At 37.8% G+C, this 24,089-nt stretch overlaps 1 protein-coding gene across 14 annotated transcripts in view; it reads right to left on the reverse strand.

Moving 5' to 3' along the window:
* Window positions 1-24,089, reverse strand: part of tjp1a (tight junction protein 1a) — a 129,921-nt gene that overhangs the window by 61,811 nt on the left and 44,021 nt on the right. Inside the window, exon 1 of one of the 14 annotated variants that reach the window (XM_037757411.1) lies at window positions 7,890-8,297. The exons of the other annotated variants lie outside the window; for them this stretch is intronic. Within the exon in view, the coding sequence (XP_037613339.1) occupies window positions 7,890-7,913 (24 nt within the window). The 5' untranslated portion in view covers window positions 7,914-8,297. Of the gene's footprint in view, window positions 1-7,889; window positions 8,298-24,089 lie in introns of those variants that run through there. 14 annotated transcript variants of the gene reach the window in all.

Below are 24,089 nucleotides of genomic sequence, written 5' to 3' on the forward strand. Positions count from 1 at the left end.
ATTTATCAATACACCTGTTCAATAACATGATGTAAACATGTAGAAAAGCGTAATTTTAATCTGCTCTGTCCGCGGTCTCTCATCCACCGCTGCCGTTTTAGGCCACGTTCACACTACCAGCGACAAAAGCAACAACACAGCCAGCATGGCCAGCTACATTGTCAGCAAGTCGTCATTGAAGTGTTGCTCAAGCTCTCATTGACGTAGTTATGTTTAGTTACTGGTAACTGGCTAATGGCATTTGTTTAGATGGAACGGAACAGGGAGAAACAAAAACACGCTTTGTTGACGCTTCACCGCATCATTGGAGCGCTGAAAAATGTTGAGTCCAGCTAAACTTTATTTGTGGCATGTCCCGCAGCGATAAGTGTTGGCCGTCAGTTTGTAGCTTCATGTCATCAGCTTCCATTGAACGACTTGTAGAATGTTGCGGTGTTGCTTGTAGTGTGAACAAAGTATTACACAAGCACAGCGAGCTAGCTGGGGCTTATAGCGAATGGTTACAAACAAGTGTACACCATTTAGTTGATTTGCATCTCAGTGAAGGCTCTGAATGACTTTGGTTCCCTCTAGTAAGCAGTGTTCCAGTGTATGTGTCCGGGGATTTTATTGTGAAGTGTGGAGCGGATGCAGTGAAGCTCTGATGTGCTGTTGTTGACAAGGTTGGAGTAATAAAGTTGTTGCCCGGACTACAGAGCCTCCGTGTTATTATTTTATTACCTTCATAAAGTATAGGCGCCACATAACCCTCGGCTACACAAGGTAAAACAAAAGCTGTCTGTATGTAGTCTAACTGTTTAGCTTAGTTTGCCATGTATCTTAAAATTTGGCTTGTATTCTTAGCTGCTGGCTGAGACAAAGCATCGTGCAGGCCTAGTTAAGATCCAGGTCACAGCCGCGGACCAACTAGCCAAAAAACAGAAGCCCAGCTGAAGCAACAGACCTGATGTCTTCAATATGATCAACTGGCAGTCTTCTCATCTTATACACAATGTGACACTAAGCATTGTCAATCCAAAATAAAGACAGATTCAGCAACTGCATGGCATATTTCTCGCATAAAATGTTTCCAGAAACACATTTCTGTGAACTATTTTCGTGTTATAAGAGAAAACAATTTCCAAACGAGTTGCCATGTTGGTTCCGGTTTGAAAGCTGGAAGCAGCAGCCCAAAAGGGAAAGCGTTCGTCCAATCAAGTGCCTTGTGTCTAGTGGCAGCCCATCAAGCGTCCGATGCTGGGAGGCGAGGCAATCCCTCGCGATAAACAACACCTCTCGTGATCTGTACTAAACAAAGATGTTTTCTGAAGTCTGTAGAATATGATGAGTAGGCTAGGACATTTCTGCAGCACCACAACATTTATTCTAAAATGGTATTTTGACACAGATTTTGCCTATAACAAATATTGCAATATTAACAAATTCTGCGATTTAAAAATTGCAGTAGGCCATATTGCTGTCTACAGTGAGCCAGACTGCACTGATCGCCCTGTTCTGAAAATGACCTTGATTGTGCCCTATGACATATTCAACCCAGCTTCCCTGTGACATTTAATATCAATAACCCTTCATATACTGTCCATTCCACGCATGAACATCTTGCAAGAAGAATTTACAAGATTTATAAGTTAAATTTAACGTGTTAATATGTAGGCATGTGAAGCCCTTCGGGGAGTGTATCAACAGAAGATTGGATAAATGCTTTATAATCTGATGGTGGTCACAGACACCAGATATTAGCCGTTTCATCCTGTTTATCACGGCCACATCAGCACTGATTCTCCAAAAAGGACGGGGAGCCTAGGACACAGAACAAAAACACCACCAGGACTCTTATCCGCTCCCTAGCACTTGGTCCTCTAATTACATTTCCCTCCTTCATTGATGTAAATGGGGATGTGCAATCATCAAAGCAAAATAGAGGCTGTTCTTGGCCCACTGTGCAACTCTAATTAATACAACCCCCTTCATCCAAATGCATTTTCCACTCATTTCAGTCTGTCTTCTCAAAACACAAGTCTAAAGGCTGGAGGGACTGCTGATGCTCTAAATTATGTTTCTTTCTTGTGTTGCATTTGCAAAAGTAAACAGGAATGGCTGAACACAAAGAAGAATGAGGCCAGCATTTACTGTAGTGAAGAAGAGTCGACTCTTCAGTAGATTAATGTGGTTTTCAACTAATTTAATATCAGTTAAAGGCGGACTCGTTTGAAAAACAATGTATAAAGCAATCAATCAAATTCAGATTTAAATGGCACTTAAAAATATGATTAGTAAAGATGTCATACAATTAGCATTACCATTGCTAAATAAGTCAATTTTAACATTGTCTTTAAATGATGATCAAATAAAGTTTTAATCAAATTGACTTTTTGTTGCTCCACTGCTCATGTGTCATCCTGTCATCAAATGTCATCCTACCAGTACAGCCAGACTGTCTTTTTCTCCTAGCTTTGATAACACTGTCCTTCCCTCCCTCCTTGGTGCCAAAGCAGGAAGTCTAGCACCAAACAGAAAGATCTTTCCTTTTCCGTCTTCATAGAGACACATCCTCCTCTAAACAGCAATTAACATAAACTGTTATTTTGTAGTGTAGGTCTGTCATGACATGAAACTGAGAGGCAACTTCAACTTAACTTAGATTAGGTTAGAAAAGTGCTTTCACTCTGTTCACCTGAACTGTTTTTGCCAACGTTGTCACAATTGAGTGAATGCTAAATATTTACTGACACATAATACTAACCTAATGACACACTATTGCGCAATGATAGCATTATTGACCTCTGAGGTATGGCGTCAACACACATACAGCCTATTCCTGAAAAACAGCGCAACAACATTTTATTACAGCTGATCATTAACCGCAGCTTTACGTGGCATGTGACTAATACTGATGTCATATCAGTTTTCCACAACTCATCAGGTGGGAGTTAATATACGGACAATGAGTGACAGGCTAACACAGTGGAAGGTGAGTCATACGCGTTTCGCAGATTATTTCTGACAATGAATGATGGAATCGGTTAATACAAAATGTAGTTAGGGCTATGTCTGTCTCACTAGGAGTAGCTTTGGATGCTTAATGTGACTACTGTCTTTGCACTGTTAGCTAATCAGTGCAGTGACCCTGAACAGAAGTCACTAGGTCGTGTGTATTAAAGGAGACACAGCTCTACTAGGCTTTTAGAGTTGGCAAGATGGAATGATAAAATAATAAAAACCTAGAGGACCTCCTACAGACATTGAGATATTTCAGGATATTTGTTTATGTAAGAAAACCCCCATGAAAACCTCATTGGTGCTGTCGTATTTTGCCATTTTTGTAATAACAGTTTTCTTGGAATCATTACTTTTGGCAAAAGCATTTTGTGAAACGAAAACGTAATAAAAAAAAATACAATTTTTTATTAAGTTATGATTTCACTGGCAGACAATATTGCCCAGCTCTAACAATAATGGGTTAGCTTGGAATATGAACACGAATCCTAACATAATGTTTCTGCTTTTCAGAAAAATGAATTAAAGAAACCCTTTATGAAAATATACACTGAGTGAATTAGACCAGTGGAACAGAGGATAGCTTGGAAAGACTTCTGTTTTCCACCTTTAAAAAATATATGTGTATGCAAAGTTTGCTATATAACTGACATATAGCCTTCCTATCATTAGGAAACGCTGAGCTATATAAAAAAGACATCATTAATCACCTGAACAATATGACTAAAACTTGGAAAGCAGGCTGTCCACTAATCACAACCAGGCTGCCAAGACTATCCATCAACAAGCAGTCAACATGACGTCTTCACCCCTACATTCTTGTTTTGACTTTCATCCAACCGATAGCAGACTGATCTGATGTAGTGTCGTTGGAGCCGCTGTTAATCTAATATTAATGCAAACCAAACACTTTCTGCTTATTCAAAATTCTCCACAAAAACAATGCAGGAAAGCTTTTATTCTGAAGCAGCAACAGGAAATGTAGTCTTCATTACTAAGGATAGTGACCGTGCTAACTCAAAAGGTAGCCTACATGAAGATCTGGACATTTTTCAGCATTTTTTTTAGGCCTTTCAGTTCAGTAGTGGAGTCAAGACCACCTAAACAGAGACCAAGTCGTGACCAAGACCAAAGTGCATAAAGATCAAGTCAAGACCAAGACTAAGGCAGGGCGAGACCGAGTCAAGACCAGACCAGTATGAGTCACACAGTGCATGACACACAAATGCAAACCATAGGAATGTTCCTGAAATTGACCTGAAAGAACCACATTCCCATAGAAACGCCCGAAGAAAACAAATGAAGATCCTCTTCATTCACCTCTTTTATTGCCATATACTGTATACGCTGTATATGTGTAAGTATGTACAAGTGTTACCATAAGAAATGTCTTGATAAAATAATCAAAAGATATTGCAGAGGTGAATTTTATGTGTGGGAATTTTCCTTTGTTTTCTATAAGCAATGTACAATAATGATGTTAACACATAAATCAGACAATGCAAGCAGACAATTTAATGATACCCCCGCAATTGTGGTCTTGAAATTAAATCCTGAGTCCTCTTTGTCTGAGACCGAGACAAGACCGAGTAAAAATGCTGTCGAGACCGAGACCTTCAAAAAGTTTTCTTGAGACTGGTCTCGAGACCAAGAACGATCTGGAGTGCTACAACACTGCTGTTCAGGCATTGTTGCTCATGTAGGCCCTAAGGAAACCATTCACAACACTGTCATCCAGGTCTTATAGTTTCCCTTTTAATTTAAAGCAGACAACAAAGTTCAAAAGTCCTAATCCTACCTGATGTAATACAACACAAGACAATAGAGAATAATATGAAACTGAAGAGGAAACCCTGGAATTACTAATGAGCACAGGACACACTTTTGGCTCATTACCAACTGCAGCATAGTACAGTAGTAAGTGTAAATGGTAAGGTGTGACCAACGCCATCAGGTACAGTACAGCATAACGTCACCCGCTGACATGACGGAGGTGGTTTCGTCTAACTGGAACAACCGACCAAACCTGAATATCACCACCTCAGTTAGACAAACACAGCACATTCCTCACTTGTCAAACTGAAAAAAATACAAATCCCTTAATAGAAAATTACTTCTGAATGCAGTGTGTAAAAAAATGTAGGTCTAATCTGAGGATTGACCCACTTAAATTATATTTATCACAACTTTTTTCTTTTACTAAATTCATGTTTAAAATAACCAATTCTGCAGGAATGCTTCATTGATTGATCTAAAACACATTATAAATAATGAGAAAATATTAAGGCTTGACAGGTATTCATCCAGCTGTTTTGACTGATGAATGGACAGCAACTACACATAGCTGATACAGTGTCGCAGGTGAAAACAACATAGCTATTGTTTTGTATTGTATAGATATTGTAGCGTGGTATGAAAACCTTGTTTATTTTGCCATTGGAGAGACTATCACACGTGTTAAGAGGTACTCTTGATGTGTTTGTAAGTGACTGGTCCTCAATAGCAATATACCTGGAAGAGGAATGGTCAAGAGTAATACGTATGGGGGTAACAAATATAATAGTAAAATAGTTAAATTCACTGGGTTGCGACTATTTCTGATGCTCACATTTTATTCTTATTTTTATTTTATTTCTTTGTGGTGTTTTTTTATTTTTTGTGAGTGTGTATATCTGGGTGTATGTTTTGTGATATTCGGTATGTCTTGTCTCAATTGTAGGTCTTTGTATGGTGTCATTTTTATTATGTTGAAAATGAAAAAAATTATATTGAAAGAGAAAACAACATAGCTAGAGGTTGTTCAAAATGGGCTTCAGGGACCTCAACTGGGACTTGGCAAGTGAACGAAAAGGTGCACAAAAATAGTGAATAGTTTCTAAGTTATACTCTATAAATAACACTATACTAAGTGTCAGTTGATTTACTTGAAGTCAATACAATATGATTGTTTATAAAGATTACACTTTGGTTAACAGGTGGCTCTTTCACCCTGACTGTCACAAGGCTTTTTTAACTCCGTAAAGCAACAGCTTGGTGCACCTTTTCCCACACCTTATATTGTCCTCTTTTGGCTTATGTGTAGTAATTTATTGTTTTGATACCACTGGTTACGGGTTTTAGTTTTCTCATTATTTGGTCTTTATGTTCTGTTCTTTTATTGTTGTTTTTATTTTTTTTTGTCTGTATTTCATTGTATCTGTGCAAGCACTTTGAAACTATGTTTAGAAAATGTGCTATACAAATAAAGATTATTATTATTATAAGTCTCTCAGAAAACTCAATTTAAAACAAAAATAATCTCAAAATGCAAACTTGATCAAATGTAATTTTTGGTCCACTATCATCTGGGATCTCCTACATGTAAAAAAAAAAAAAAGGTTATTTCTTGGCAGAAGTTCTGCCTAAGAAGCTCAGTTAGTTTTTAGATCCATGTGGATTTCCTGCCACTTTTTTTTTAAAATAAACTATAGAGACTTGGACTCTGGATATCAACAGTTAGCTGAGCTGAGACCTAACTACAGCTGGGTGACTTCTTATCAACAGAAACAAGAGAGTTTAAGTGAGATTATTTTAACCTAGTACAGTAGAAACAGCATGGCTGGTTACTAGGTGTAGATTTCAAAATAACCCCCCTTAGCCAAACACACTCTCACACACACAAACACCACCACCTCTAGGCATACTACATTACTACTAACGACAGTCTACAAAGTTATACTGCCCAACAACAGAACCACTTCTTTTCTTTTTTTTAACTATTGAGACTCTAGATATCAACAGGTAGCTGAGCTGAGACCTACTACAGCTGGGTGACTTCTTATCAACAGAAACAAGAGAGTTTAAGTGAGATTATATTAACCTAGTACAGTAGAAACAGCATGGCTGGTTACTAGGTGTAGGGCAAAATCTGGGATCTCTGACATGTAAAAAAGGTTATTTCTTGGCAGAAGTTCTGCCCCAGAAGCAAAGTTAGTTTTTAGATCCATGTGGATTTCCTGCCACTTTTTAAAAAAATAAACTATAGAGACTGGGACTCTGGATATCAACAGGTAGCTGAGCTGAGACCTAACTACAGCTGGGTGACTTATCAAGAGACACAAGAGAGTTTCAGTGAGATTATTTTAACCTAGTACAGTAGAAACAGCATGGCTGGTTACTAGGTGTAGATTTCATAATAACCCCCCTTAGCCAAACACACTCTCACTCATACAAACACACACAAACACACACAAACACCACCACCATTAGGCATACTGCATTACTACTAACTACAAAGTTATACAGCCTAACAAAAGCACCACTTTGTAGCCAGTGTTTTAGTTTTCTCATTATTTGGTCTTTATGTTTTGTTCTTTTATTGTTGTTTTTATTTTGTCTGTATTTCATTGTATCTGTGCAAGCACTTTGAAACTATGTTTAGAAAGATGCTATACAAATAAATATTATTATTATTATTATTATTATTATTATTAGTCTTTCAGAAAACTCAACCAAAAACAGAAATATCCTCACTATCATCTGGGATCTCACATGTAAAAAAAAAAAATCCTAGCTTTCTTGGCAGAAGCTCAGTTAGTTTCACTTTTTAATAAACTATTGAGCCTCTAGATATCAACAGGTAGCTGAGCTGAGCCCTACTACAGCTGGGTAACTTCTTATCTACAGAAACAAGAGAGTTTAAATCAGATTACTTTAACCTAGTACAGTAGAAACAGCATGGCTGGTTACTAGGAGTCAAAATAACCCCTCTTAGCCAAACACACACAAACACCTCCACCATTAGGCATACTATACTACTCCTATCTATAAAGTTATACAGCCCAACAGCTACAGCAGCACTTCTGTAGCCAGGGCTAGCTTTAGCCTGATGTGATCCAGCCAGGTTTACCCACCTTAGTTGAAGCTTTGGAGGACATTTCACTCTTATTCCGCTTCAAAAGTGTCAACGTTTGAAAGTTGTTGTCGTCTTTGTTTTGACAATCACTCCTAGTTGTGTTTTGTGTCGCCCAGCTGCCGCCACGCCGGGCTACGGGGTTATTTTATTTCATCCAGGACGACGACAGGAAACATGTCAGGAAAAGTCCAAAGTCCATTATCTTTATCTTTATATCTCCGTTTCCTGACTCCTTAACGTTAGTCCAGTTTGGTGTCGAGTCAGGGAAGAAACTCGAGTTGAAAAGTATGGATATAACACCGCCTTGCTTTGACGTTTTGGTGGCTAACGTCTGGAGTAAAAGTTGTGTTTGGTCGGCATCTCTCGGACGGTCTGCAGCAGCAATGGCAGCAGGCGGAGTGAACCTCTCTGCTCTCTCCGCTCTGTGAGCAGGGTCTGAGCGGAGCGGACCACTACAAGCACGGAGAGGGGTGGACAACTCTATAAAAAACGGGGACATTGTCCTATCACACCGAAAAGTCTCCTTTAATAACATTTTGTTTCGTTAAACAACAAGCGGATATATCATATTACTAAGATTAATTATTAATTTTATTTATAATCTGTTTTTATCGCGGCTAAAAAAAGCGCGCATCCCTGTTATCCCGTGGAATAAACAGTTCCGGGATACAATAAGGAGAAGAGACGCCGGCTGTCCCTGCTGATGCTGAATGCTCACTTTCACTGTGTGATGATGATGAATGTTGTTACACAAGGACCACAGTAGCCTTTAAAATCTCAAATTTGTGGGGGAAAAACCACAGACTGTATTCTGTTAATTTCTATTTTTGTATATATATATTTTTATTATTTTTTTTTTAATTTGTGTATACCCTTTCCTCTCATGTGTTTCACTCTGTTTGCTGATGTTTGCTGATGTTGCTGCTTTGACACCTGAATTTCCATCCAGGGATTAATAAAGGTTCATCTTATCTTATCTTATCTCTTATCTTATCCTTAAAAAAAAAAAAAAAGGTCAAATTCAGTGCAAATCGGTGTAAAAACAGGCTACATGAAGCCTGCCCTCATAACAAAACAGCAGAATATGTGAGCAGAATATTTAAAAAGTTAGTTGCACAAATTAGTTTTGTAGATTACAAAATGAGCCAATATTAGATATACTATATAGATATTTCAGGATATTTATTTATGTAAGAAAACCCCCATGAAAACCCCATTGGTGCTGTCGTATTTTACCATTTTTGTGTTACACAAGGACTACAGTAGCCTTTAAATATAAAGTTTGTGAAAAACACAGACTGTATTCTGTTAAAAAAAAACACAGGTCAAATTCAGCGCAAATCGTCTGGAGTTACCCTGCACTATACTCATTTTTAACAGTTTCTTCTGCACTAAATTCACTTTTTTAATAGTCTTGTATCACAGCTGTTACCCTGCACTATATTGAGTTTTAACAGTTTTCTTCATCTCCTTGTATTTTTATATCTGGTATATTTGTTTGTACTTTGTACTTTGTACTACTAACTTTTTTACTGCCTTTTCACTAACATGTTTTGCATAATGGAACTGTGATGCGGGAAACTTGAATTTCCCTCTGGATCAATAAAGTTACTATCTATCTATCTATCTATCTATCTATCTATCTATCTATCTAAAACAGGCTACATGAAGCCTGTCCTCATAACAAAACAGCAGAATATGTGAGCAGAATATTTAAAAAGTTAGTTGCACAAGTTAGTTTTGTAGATTATGTGTATGTGTGTATGTATATATTGCATGTTGTATTGCATGTGCATATTGTATATTATAAATTGTATATTATAAATAATAATTTGCGCATATAAGAAAAGATAACAAATAGTCAATATGATTAAGTTAAATATGTAAGTAATGAATTTGTATTGTGATTAAGTTATATTATAAGTAATGAATTGGTATTCTGGATTGATAACAAATTTATATTTTGATAAGGATAATTATATCAGTAATTAATTTATATTTCTGTATTACACAGATTAAAGGTAATAATTATAGTTAGAATAATTATAAATAATAATAATTATAGTTTTAGAAAATTTAATTAGAGTATATGTATGGCTCAATAAGGAAGCTGGTTAATAATTAATAATTGACTTATGGAGAAGGGGTGGGATTAAATAAGTTTATACTTCTTCTCATTCCTTTTCGAATATGTAAATCAAGGCATCAAGTGTTGACAATTTATTTTTCTTATGCTTTTCATTGTATGTAAATACTACTTGTTTCTGACTGTCCATTTTTTGGTATTATCATTCTTTTTCTTTATTCTATTATTATTATTTTTTTTGTATTCTACATGTTCGAAATACATTTTGAAATGAAATGATTACAAAATGAGCCAATAAAGTAAACAGAGTCCTTATTTGAAACCATTTTCTCAGCACAGAGTGTTTGTGGTTGATAACTCACCTCACAGGAAACCACAAAAGCCATTCAGTTAAGTTCCTATGACTTCCTAAACCAGCCCCCACCCACAGGATGCAACAATCTCAGCTTGTATTGTTTCACAGTTTACTTCTGTTCCCAGCAAACAATATATGCTATGTTGAAAGTGGGCCACACTGTAGAAACACAAAATGTTGAAGCAGAGTGACATTATGCAAGTCTTCAGCGTCCACGGTTGCAGTACAGTGATTGAGAGCATACAGACACCGCATACAGAGCATACATACAGAGCATACAGGCACCCCGTCTTTTCCAAACAAACTGAGCAATCACATTCCCACATCTAGCTCCTCTAATGATTACTTCCTCTGTGTCTTTCTCGCTCAACTGTGGAGGAGGGCTTTGAGGCAGTGTAGGTGGTCTGGTCTAAGGGGTTAATTCCCAGCAGACATAATCCTACAAGGCTAAAATACCGCCAGTCAGGAGTGGCAGACATGTCTTGAGGGTTGCAAGCGGAGAATGACCTCCAGAAAGGCCAGGTCGTGCCGAAAAGAGGATCAAGACAGATGAGCAACTCTAAAACCTGCAGCCATACTTCAGCCAAGGAAACACATACTGTACTTATTTCTAAAGCATGCTTGAAAAAGACATTGACTTCTTGGACAGGCAGTTTTTACCACAAGGGTTTCTTTTGAAAAAAAATAAACATAAACAGACACAACAATGTTTAGCATGCAACCCAAGGGTGATACATACTAGTATTGATGCAAGTCGCTCGCTCCTTCTGAAGGTCCTCAATCGCCTGTCAGGATCCATCAGTGCCGACAGCAGGATATTTAACATGGTTGATCGGTAGTCGACTAACAATAAAAAATAACCAAACTTGAGCTAATCACCTTTAAAAATGACACTAAACAGAAGCTTTTCCTCTGCTGCTCGCCTCTCGCTCTCATCCACACCTGTGATGGTACCTCAGATGTTCTGGCAGTGAGGAGCAAGACATTAGTGACACTTCAATGTGATCAAAGCTATCTTTGTCCTCTATGCTCTCATCCCTGCTCTCTCTCTATCTCTCAAACACACACACACACAGAGAGAGAGAGACACAGCTCTTTCAGGCACGACGGGCAGCTTCAAAGCTCAGGTGCGCTCATGGAAGAGCAGGCACATGGAAAACAAAGGCGAACATGCAGGCCTACATTTGGTCCGAGCGCATCACAAGGTTCACTCAACCCAGCTTCTCCTGCAGCGAAAAGGCTAATGTAGAGTGAAACAGCATAATGTGCACACCCGAAAAATGTAAAGCTGGCTGTTGATGCGCGCAGAGGCGTTTACATAAGCAAACACATGATTACATGATGACAAATAAAGATGAACGTGAGAGGTTTGATGAGAACCATTTGTTTTGCTGTGGTGAAAGCTCTAAAGCAGACGTTGTTTTCCTATTTTCATCTGTCCTGAGTTAGGCGTCTGTGTGATCCCTCCTGTGCCCTGTTGACTCACGGCTGCCCTGCAGGTCCAGCAAGACCTCTTTGTTTCTACATGCTAATAAAAACCTTCTGGAGACATGAAGTTCTCAATCAATCTAGGCCGGGTAACTTATGGCTACACTGAGAAGCCGTTCATCTGGAGGTATTATATTTTTTAGTATGCAAACATTGATAAACAATGATTTGTGTAGATTTTTTTCTGTAGTTAAATAACCAGTGTTATTCTATTTTTTTTCTTGTAGTTAAAAAAAAATCACATGAAATGATCAAAACCAAAAATGAGTTAGTCCATCTCAAATAGAGCTGCAAGGATTAATCAATTAATCGATTAGTTGTCAACTGTTATATTAATTGGCAACCATTTTAACAATTGATTAATCCGTTTGAGTTTTTTTTTAAAGAAAAAAGTAAAATTCTCTGACTCCAGCTTCTTAGATGTGAATATTTTATTGTTTCTTTACTCCTCTATGACAGTAAACTGAATATCTTTGAGTTGTGGACAAAACAAGACATTTGAGGACGTCTCTGGGAAACACAGATCAATATTTTTCACCATTTTCTGACTTTTTATAGATCAAACAACTAATCAATTAATCGAGAAAATAATCAACAGATTAATCGCCAATGAAAATAATCATTAGTTGCTCTAATCTCATTACTATCCTGTAAATGGGTGGCAAATATACTGTAGACTTTTATAAACAACAAAAAACAACAGGTTAAGTTCCTTTAACTGCTGGGTACTTTAGTTTTTTAATCAAAGTTAATTTTCAGCTGCAGCTGTGAGTTTTTTTTGTAGCAGTAGAACAGTGTCCGTGAGATTGACTCAACTAACAAATAAACTAAACTACAGCGCCCATGTTCATGGTAATGAATAGTCGTGGGGGGAAAAATTGATACAGCATAGTATTGCCATATTTTGTGAGGCAATATTGTATCGATACACGGACGTCAAGTATTGACCTTTTATTATATAAACTATTAACCTCTTAACAATCTGATTGCCTGCCGGCGGGCCCAGATGCTATTCTATCTTTCAGAGGTTGTAGCGGGCTCAGTCTTAAAGATAAGACTGAACACTAAATAACGCTCCAAAGTTAAGCTAAATTTTGTTGAGGAAAAACTGGCATGGCCATTTTCAAAGGGGTCCCTTGACCTCTGACCTCAAGATATGTTAATGAAAACTCTGAGATGAACAGAGTATCCTATTAGATAAAACAGATGTTGACAAACTGCATAATTTGCAGTTGAAAACAGGTAATAAATCACAATATATCATATCGCAATACTAAAGAAAATGTTTAAAATCATTATAAGATCATATCATGACTTAAGTATCGTGATAGTATCGTGGGGCTTCTGGTGATTCCCACCCCTAGTAATGTAGGAACATGTCGTTGGACAACGATGTAGCTCTATGGCACAGAAGAAGAGGCTGCATCAGGCTTTGGCTATCAGACAATACTTGTTACTAGGATCAAGTCATTGTTGGTTTTGGTCTTTTCACTGGATTTGTATACAATAAGAAAAATATAGAATATCTCCAGCCTTATACTTTAAATACAATTTTCATTTTAAGAAACTTTCTCTTATAGAAAATTAATCCGTTCAGTAAAAGCCACAAAGGGTTGCGGTTTAACCTGCTAATCATTAGTATACAAATGTCACATCTGTTCTTAAGAGGCCAACTGTTTCTGACCAGATTAGTATCATATGACAGGATTAGCAGGCATCTCTCCAATTCACCCTCTACCTTACCTCCCAGGTCAATATTGTTAAGGCTTTTGTGCGGACTTAAACAGTAAACACAAATCTGGTTTCAGGATGTGATAAGCCCCAGACATGGTTCAAGGTTCAATTTATTCAACCATAAAAGTAGGGAAATCATTTCCTACTGTAATATCCTGATCACAGAAGGGAATAAATACCTATAAATTAAGACCATAGACTAAAAACAACATGAGACTAAATTATATTCCAACAATACCTTACTGTCCCAAGCTTTTAACCTCCATCCTACCTTCCCCTTATCAGCTCAAATATCAACTGTGCAAACATAACCTGACCGCTGCAGAAAGGGTTTTCACAAGACGCACACAGTGTACACAGCACTGTGCAGGTGAGCTGTTGGCTCTTCCTGAAGCGAGAACTGCAGTAGGGTCAAAAAGAGTTTTGGAAAATCATGACTTAAAGGTAGGATCGATAATGCTGAGAAACTAGCAGGGCACACTAGATTTTAAAATTGATCCAGACGAAAAACCCAGCTCAGTGTTGCCAACTTTTTTCCAATGAAAGTAGCAGCACCAGCTCCAAAAGTCACTAAATCTAGAGAGAAAGTCGCCAAGTCGGCAACACCGACAGTCCGTCCCTTCAGGCCTCCCTCCAAAGCAACAAAATTATCATTATGAACTAATGTAAACAACAAACATGGCTACTGTTAGTACTCACAGCTCTCAAACTAGCAGCTTGTGAAAGACTCCTGTGATGCGCAGTGAGTGCACGGATAGAGCACACCCAGGGAGGTAGGCCATCCAGTCATTACATTTGGGCCAAATCAAATGATTGGACGGGTTTATTACAGTCCTACTAGAAAGTAGCTGCACTTAATTTCAAGTATGTCAAACGATATATACAGTTCTGGGGAGCACTACAAGAATTTATTTTTGCAAAAAGTTGCATAAAAATTAGTACAGTTAAAAGTAGTTTCTCATTATTGGAGATGATCATCCTGCTCTTGTCCGTTTTGTTCGCCGCTAATTCAGTCATAACCAACAAACACGAATAGTCTGAAGTGCTGTTATTTGGAGAGACACTTAGTTCTCGTGATGAAGAAAAAAGCTTTTGGAGTACTAAATTTACCATTTCAGTCACTGATAGTGAACCAGGCTACTTTTAATCTTCTGAAGACATTTACTTCGAGAGGCAGCCTGTGATCAACCAACCAAACAAATCTCTCCTTTTCCTCTCTCTCTGTGCCTCTCTCTCTTCTCTACAGACAAGGATTGCTGAGCCCTTTTTAGCCAGAGAATAGAGGCTGCAGTGAACCTGGTTGACTCCACTCTGCTTCTCAGCGGTATCTCAAGTAGCCTAACAAGGAATGGCTTGAGAAGCAGAGAGAGCACCGCAGCAGGTCTACTTGAATACTTGATTATTTCTCATTTTCCTCCACTGAACCAGCGTGAATGTTGAATCTCTATGTTTTGTGCAGTGTGAGACCCACACCCACTAACAGTCAATTTACTGTGTAAACCTGGTGAACAAAAACTAGCCATCACGTCATGCTTTCCATCCACGTGACGACCCCATTGTTCGCTGCAGAATGAGACTGTAAATTAAAAATATCGCAAATCCCAAGGTACAATCCACAAGGCACTTAGCTCGATCTAGTGTGTGTGTGTGTGTGTGTGTGTGTGTGTGTGTGTGTGTTTTGCCAGTAAATACTTAATGAAAAACAATTTTACCTTTTCCCTTCATTGTTGTGATAGCAAAGCACACAATACAGATGTAACTTCTAGCAGCATTTTGGTACTGCCCTGTCTTATTTGTTTATAAAGATAAATGTGTTACAGTGTGTCTTTATTGTACCAGTACAGACTGTTCTCCAAACTTTCACATTGTCATGTTTTTCCCCATGATAATGGCCCACTTTATAAGACTGATAAAAAAATGTCGTTGCAAAAGAAAATACTTTAAGAAAGTGCCATGACATAAAGACACTTTTAGTTGTCAGAAAAGAGGGAAAAATGTGTTGTTGTTGCAGGGATGTGCTAAATAACTTGCACCCAGGCAGCACTTATATGTGATTTTTATCATCCAATTACACCATGGTGCCATTAAGTGACAGGTGGGTGCATGGAAATATTTTGCAAATATGCTACAGGATTTTTCAACCTGCTGTGTTGCCTTATACTGCACATGTAAGCAGCTCAGCAATGTGGGAAAAAGAGTGAGAATAAGTAAAGTAGCTGGAATTTAAAGGAAAATATCAATGAGTCTTTAATAAGTTTCAGCACTGCTTTTGACACAGCTAGAATGATGTTTAGTGTGTAATCTAACAAGGTTTCTCTGTGTTCTTTTAAACAGTAACAACAACTTCAAAAAATGTGACCTTGATGTGATCAAAGCACTGAGCATAAACAACGCTGCTGTAGTGTTATCATTAAAAACCGATGATTGTACACAGTTCTTTACGGTTTTGCTACAATCAGATCAACAATATTCAGTTATTTTTTAAAACATGTGCGCTCAAGTGGTCAATATAGTACGTCAAGAGATGGGAAATTGCCTGTGATCATGCAGGGCATAACTATAAGGATTGCCCGCTTGCTCGGGGCAAGTAAAATACTACGTCGGGCTAGTAAATCTAGCAACAAAAAAATAATTAAACACTTTGTTTTTTCCGGAGCTGAAGTAGCTAAGGAGTATCTAACCATTTCACTTCCTTTTAATCTCTGTAGAGATTTGCACATGCATAGTATCGTTCGGGCGCGTAAAGACAAAGTTTATGAGTTGAAGCGCAAGCAAGCATTTCAATAATCCTGGAAACAGGAGGTTAGTTGGGTGGCATTAGAGGATGTGGGCAAAACTCCACATTAATTTTGTTAGATAAAGATGAAACATGATAATCAATTTTGGTCTTTGTTATTTGATAACCGCTAATAAATAAAACAATTTGTATAGGGGCAAGTAAAAATTTACTTTGGGCCAGCGAGTGAAAAAAACAAAACATTAAACAACTGTCATGGACAAAAGTGCGAAAAAGGGAAAAAGATCTGTGCAAATTAACCATACACATCTTTATACTTAATCAGATGTTCATAATCACATGTAAAATAACATTCAAAGTTATTTTTAGGAGCTATTTTTTACACTGTGAGGTATTGGACTAAGTTGTGTGATTATACATAAGAAAATGAAAATGCTGTTCAGCTATTCTCTAACTATGTGGTTCAGGAGACGCTGCACAGAGGTACTGCAACACATCATGCAGAAAATTCGGCCTCAGGGTCTCACCTGGTACAACTCAGAAAAAGTAAAACAACAAAACCCTGACACCGGTGGCAGAGACACATTATCAGTCACATATTAGCCAGCCACATCGGAATATACAGCAATTATACTGCAGTGTTACTTCTCACAGGTTTCTGTGGCACCTCAGACAGAGTAAGAGAGGGTGTAGTAAAAGCAGCAGTTAAACCGTCTGCCAACACTTACAGTATTATAGCCTACAGTACACCTAGTACACCTCTAATAACAGTGTAGAAACACAATCTATACACGTTCACTGATGAAACCTTAAAGCTCCTAAATCACTATGAATCAACCTCGCTATGTAACCCATAGTTGTGGGCATAAATAGAATAAGTGCAGTCACAAAGGAGGAGATGTTTCAGCTCGACTCCAGCACATAGGACGAAAATGGGGTTAAAGTCCTGACTCTTAGCTTTGAAGGTGTTTACATCAACATCAGACAAACACGGCGAATTTTAGCCCTTTTTATACATGGTCCAAGTCCATCAATTTCAATGGAAAGAAATTTAAATTAACAACAAATTAACTTAAATAAAGCCGTTGTGTTTAACAGTTGGTTAAAAACCCTTTGCAGCCAATAGACACCAGCAGACACTTGGTAACTTCTCTGGTGACTCTCTTCCAGGCCTCTACTGAAGCCCCTTACAGCTGCGGCTGGTTGGGTATGGTCAAGTGTGCTGTTTTACACCTGTAACCACACCCAACAGTGACAAGGTGAGAATTTAAACCACTGGAGGTCAGCAAAACAAACTCTTTAAATGGTAAACATCTCTATTGTGAGACTGGGTTGATTTTGATAAACAAAACTATTTAAGACGAGATATATTTATGTTAATTCAGGGACACATCAATCTTCTCTCTTGATAGTGAGGACAAACTGTCCCCATCACAAATCAAAGCTACAGTATATCCAAAAAGCAACAAAGAAGTTTGACTGCATTTTGTTCTCATACTGTCCCCTGTTATCACAAGAGAAGATACAGAGTATGTAACATAGTAGAAATATAGACTCAATCATTTTTCATAAAGGGATAAATGTTTTTCTTTGTCGTACAATGTGGAATTCTGCTTGAGATAACTGAAACCGACCTTACAGATCCCATGTTAGACTGCAGGGTTTTGAACATAACATCATCTCAGACCTCAATAAAATAGATTAAACACCCGTGTAAACAAATTTCAATATTTTGCAGACTGAAACGGTTAGGGGCAGGTCTAAAAACCCAAAGGTGTAGATGTAAAAATCTGAAAAGCAACAAAATATTAGTACAGAGGTCAACCCAGTCTACATCCTCCACAGCACGGTGATGTGAAAATGATGCAGAGATGTGACAAGTTTCTAATTTTCAATTAGTTTTTGTTTTATTTTAGTTTTGACTTTTCGATTTAGTTTTAGTTTAGTTTTAGTTAGTTGGCTAGTTTCAGTTTAGTTTCAGTTTTTCAGGACGGTTTAGTTTTTATGTATTTAGTTTTACAGTAGTTTTAGTTTGTTTTTGTTAGGGCTATAGCTATAATTTCTCAGAAGTATGTAGCTATATATACATCCAAAATAAATGGTTGGAGAACTGTATAATAGCCATAATGTTTACTGTTTACTGTTTAATCTTTGCGTTACTTTAGTGTACGATGTGAAGCAATTGTGACATAGCGGAAAACTTGGAATGTCAATTCTGTTCAATTTCTGTGGTTCAATGTCACGGGAGTTGACGAAAATTCTCCTTTTACCAGCAGTGATATTATTATAGCTAAAAAACAACAACAAATAAAACTGAAATTAATTTACGTTCTTTTTTTAATTAGTTTTTAACCAGGATATATAGCTGCAGTTTAGTTTTAGTTTTCCTACTATTTTACTTTATTATTATTTTAGTTTACTATAATAATCCTGGTGCAAAGGAGATGATAAAAGAAAGGAAAGAACAGAGGAAGACTAGAGCGGATGAGGAGGAGAGGAAGAGAAATGAAGGGTAAAGGGATTAGAAAAGAGAGGACAAAAGAGGTGCCAGTTTGGGAGAAGAAAGAGGGAGAGTAGAGTAATCTAAAATGTAAGAGTTGATAAGAAGTCAGAAAGGGAGAGCAGAAAGAATAAGGATAAGGTGAAGAAAAGGAAAGGAAAGGAAAGAAAGGTTAATATAAAAGGAAAGAAGATGAGAGAGGAGAGGAGAGTAGAAGAGAGAATGAGCTAAACTACAGTATATTGTATCACAAAGTTGGTTTAAGTCCAGTGATCTCGGCGTTCGCCTGAATAGAGGACATGCATCTCCCCCCCCACCCACGTCAGTGAGTCAGTGACTCTTCCCATGGTACTGCCTGTTACTGCTAAATTCCTACAGTATGAAGCTGCTCTCACTTGGAAAAGGAGTGGAAACAGCGGCAGCTTCCTGAGAAACAGGCACAGGCCGAGTGAACAGTTCAGGGGGAGAAGTCTGAAGTTTTCATAAAAAACTAATTCTCCAAAAATCCATTAAATTAAATCCAAAGGGAAAAGCAGTGATTAGCTGCTGTGCAGTAAATGTGCTTTAATGGTTCAGCGATAATGAGGTAAATTGATTTCTGGTATCTGTTATTGGAAGATAATATCAGAGATGAAATCAGAGTCACAAGACACCTCTTGTGCTCTCTCTATATTCAAAAGGGCTGCACGATTATGGCCAAAATGATGATCACGATTACTTTGATCAATAATGACATCACGATTATTTGTAGATTTTAGGGAGAAACATTTTTATGGCAATTTTACATTTTAAATAAACAGAGCGCTGCTTTCACTTTAAAAAAAAAACTGTCAAAAATTCTGAATGTTTTCCTTTCACTTTATTACTGTCATTTAAAATAAAAAAAACAATAAAACACACAATTAAATTGATTGATTGATCGATTAGGAAATAAATGGTTGTATTTCTTTTTAAATATTTGCTTTGATTAAAACAAATATTGACATTAGTAGTTCCAATTATATATTAAAAGCTGCTTAGAGCTAGTGTTAGGAAGTTAAACAGGTCCTAATTCCTTCTCTATTATCCATTTTATATTGCTGTGAAAACATTTACTTCAAACAACTGGATTTATTCAAGTTTCTCACCAAAAACTACATTTTACAAGATTACATTTGAATGCATCATGATAGGGTTATCATGGGTTACCATCGCCCAATACTCATTTTTACTGTGTAGAGCTTGAACGCATCATAATGTGCTCCATGCTGTCGGCAGACGAGCCGGTCACTGTGATTACTTTGAGCAGCATCATGGGAATTAATTACAATATAATAACTGTCTGATCAAGTTAGTTGTTCCAAGATTGTTTTTAAGGTTGTTCCTCGACGTGTTTTTTTGGACTTGCAGTTGTTACAAATTGCAGCTTTATGTTTCCGTCATTCACGCTTAAGAACGTCCACACTGACGACATGTTGCATGTATCGCAGTCGATCATGATTAATTGTAGGAAGCCAAAATTGTGATTGCGATTAATATTCGATTAATTGTGCAGCCCTAATATTGAATTGAGTTTTTGTAATGTTGACGTGATACAGTAGATCAAAACAATAAGAACTAAAAAGCTTGTTGTGTATTCAGTCACTTTATCAAACCACATCACATCAGCGTGAGTTTCAGTAGATAGACCACGTGCATGCAGCTGGACTAGTGTTGAAAATATGTAGACATATGCATGTGTTTGATAAGTGTTCTGAACTGTATTAATGAATCACGACTTTTCAACACACATTAGCTTTCTTTTCCTCAACATTTGACCAAGCTTCACTGCATGAACACCTCTCGATCAGGACCCTCCACTGAAACTTAACCCACCCTGCCCTGAGAGTATGACATCATACGCTCCTGCCATGAAAACACAACCCTACAAGAGGAGGTGATGTTGTTGTTTTTTTGGTAGAACGGAGGAAGGAGAAGCGGTGGAGGATGGGAGCCAGCCAGAGAGGCGGATGGAGACGCGGCAGCCACAGGGGCCGCTTCAAGCCTGGTGGTGATGAGATGCGATGGGACCCGACTCTGCAGAAGCCCCAGCCAGTGTGTTAGCTGACTAATCCTCTAGCCGTCCAGTGCCAGGATCCAGACTCATCAGCTTTGGTGTTCTCTTGTCAGACTCATTTTTATAACGTCCCACTGGTCAATTCTAACCACTAATGCCCAACACAACAGCCCCTAATGCCAAGTGATTACGGAGTGCTGTTTTAGCACATTTGTCGCCTGAAAAGAAAGAAAGAGCCACAAGGCAGTGGGCTGGCTCCCTGCTCAAAGGACCAGCCTGATGAACTCAGCAGAAAGGGAGCGCAGCTAAAAGCCAGTCTAAGCCACCTCTCACTCTCAGTGTGGGCACTGTGGGGCCTGAGCCGGGTCAGGACTGAGCTGGGCTGTGGGCAGGGATTTACAGTGCCCTATTCTACAGCATATAGACAGTTCCTGTGAGATCATACACCAGGAGACACTGAATGTGCACATCCAGACCTTTCCTGCATGCCGGACAGAGAGATGCAATGGTGTAGCTTTAATTTTAATTTATTTTACAAAGAGGAAAAGGTATGTTGAGAAATATATGTACAAAAATGTTAGGGCTGCATTTTACTAGGGGTGTAACGATACATCGATCTGAATCGATATATCGATTCAATGATCCAATATCATTGATGCAAAGTGAAAACATCTATACATATTCTCATCTTTAATATACACCTTTATTTTGATACTGCCTTTATATTTATTCTTTTTATTAAAAAGAATGGGTTATTTTTCATTTAAATGTCTGAAAAGTTCAGTAATAAAATTGTCAAATCATATTTTAGTTGCTTTTTGTGAGTTGATATAAATGTAGCTGTGTTAAAAAGGCATATGATATCGGCTCATATCGATCGCAGGACCCTGAATTGAAATCGTATATCGTGGTAGACTATGTGATATCAGCAAATATTGTATCGTTTTCCATAGAATCAATATAATATTGTGCTGAAATTTGTGATTTACAACTCGACAATCTACAATTATTTTTTTATTGATTAATCTGACGATAATTTTTTCAATTAATCGCTTCTTGGTCCATAAAATCTCAGAAAATACCAAAATAAAACAACAACAAAAATCTTACAATTACAATTTCGTAAAGAAAGATGTAGTCCTATCACCTCTACTCAAATCTACACTTATGGAGAGATGTGATGGAATAAAGGTAAGCCACTTTATTGAATTCAATCCATTCAAAGCAGAACAACTAGATGTTGTAAAACTGAAGTTGCTCTATTTGTTAAATGACTCCTTGTTTACTCTTGGTATTAGCATATAATGGTGGCATACACCATGCAATCTGCTTCACATTCAGCTGTAATGTTAGTTATATGTCATATGCCTCTCTCTCGTCCTTGTCTTTTTATTTATAGTTAAGTGCATAATAACAGCAAAAAAAGAAAAGAAAATGGACAAAACAGAGAAAAAATTAAAATGCAAAGTGTGTATGTTGTATTTGCCTTTGCTGCACCACGAACAGTGAACAGAGCTCTTTGTGTGGAGATGTTATCTGCCTCTGTTTGCCTACAGCAGCTCTGGTATCACCTGGGCCCCCTCAGCTGAACTAGTGCCACTAGCCTAACCATGTGACATCTACAGCAAACAGCATATGGAAGCAACACTGCCGGGACAACAGCACCAGGGAATGCACAGAAAAAAACACTTTAACGCTGCACTACTGTTCTACTAATGTTTAAACCAAGCAGTCAAGGCAGTGTAGTCCTGCTGTCATGTACTGTATATTATAGGTTTTATACTCTGCTAAGCCAAGCCAAAGTCAACCACACAGGACAAAGCTGACGAAGCTTGGCTTATTCACATATGATTACAGGTATCGCAGCAATGTTACAAACCACGGAGAGAAGCTGATTTACTGTAGCTGAGTACACAAAGTAGCTAGCCAGTAGCTTCAATGTAAAGATAAATGTATGCAGCACATTGTTGTCAGATTAAAATAACTTTTTAATATAATTTTTTTAAATAATTTAACTTTTTAAAATAACTAATTTTCATGTTTTAACTGAGAGTAATGAATTCAACGACGCAAGTTTAAAGGTACAGTGTGTAGGATTTGGTGGCATCTAGTGGTGTGGTTGCAGATTGCAACCAACTGAGTACCCCTCCGCTCACTCCTCCTTTTCCAGGACTGCGGTAACGTGAGCCGCAGAGTGCAAAACCATGGTAACACCGTTCGTCTCGCTCAGAGGTCATCCTTACCATAATAACTCTACTTTAGGAGCAACAGAATCAGACGGCAGCTGGCGGTACCACAGTTTCACAGGTGTGTCGGAGAATTTAGGTGGCCTTCAGGTTACGTGAAAACGTGAAAGGCTCTCTCTAGAGCCAGTGTTTGGTTTGTCTGTTCTGGGCTACTGTAGAAACATGGCGGAGCAACATGGCAGACTCAGTGAAGAGATATGAGGGCTCACTCTAAGCTAACGAAAACACGATTTGAATATTATATTCCATTTCTGCAAATAGATCCCCCGAAATGCTACATACTGTTCCTTTAAGTATTACTGTTAGTTGCCTTTGATTTAGTTCATCCTGATTTCCTTAGATGACAGAATCTTCTCATATGAAGATTAAAGATATTTAAAAAAAAAAAAAAATTCCATAAAGTAAAGCATTTTTAAATAAAACTTGTTCTAAAAAATAAACAGTACATGTAAGCGATATGAACATACATCTTGACCTTTTAAGACTGCTATGATCTTTGTTTTTCTAAAAAATAAAAAATATATATTAAATATAACCTAAATAAGCATATGGACTTATTGCTTTCCATCCTCTGTATGCAACTAATGGAACATGCATATCTTTAATTACAGAGCGTATCAGAGGGAACACTGTGCAGACCATAGCTACAAGGCTGTGATTAGTCCTGTTGTCATGCTGTTAGTCAGTGTGTAATGTGCAAGAGCAGCAGTCCCGCGGGAAGGTCAGACTGTATGACACACTAGGACGACAGCATTTTATACCACAATGTATCTGAATCACAGCAGTTAACCCTGGACTCAGAGATAGAAACCTAACCTAGCTGTAATAGTTTTATGCCACTTCAATTATTAATCTTCACCTACCATAAATTCAGCCACATTTAGCTCAATGTATGGTAATCCACTTTCAAAAAAAGGATTGCTGCAGATCATATTCAGGTATCTTAAAAAATACTTAGCATGTTGCGTGGTAAGCTTTGCCTCAAATTGACAGGAACAGTAAACGGATGAAAATAAT

The sequence above is a fragment of the Sebastes umbrosus genome, chromosome 2, assembly GCF_015220745.1.
Source record: "Sebastes umbrosus isolate fSebUmb1 chromosome 2, fSebUmb1.pri, whole genome shotgun sequence".
NCBI lineage: Eukaryota > Metazoa > Chordata > Actinopteri > Perciformes > Sebastidae > Sebastes > Sebastes umbrosus.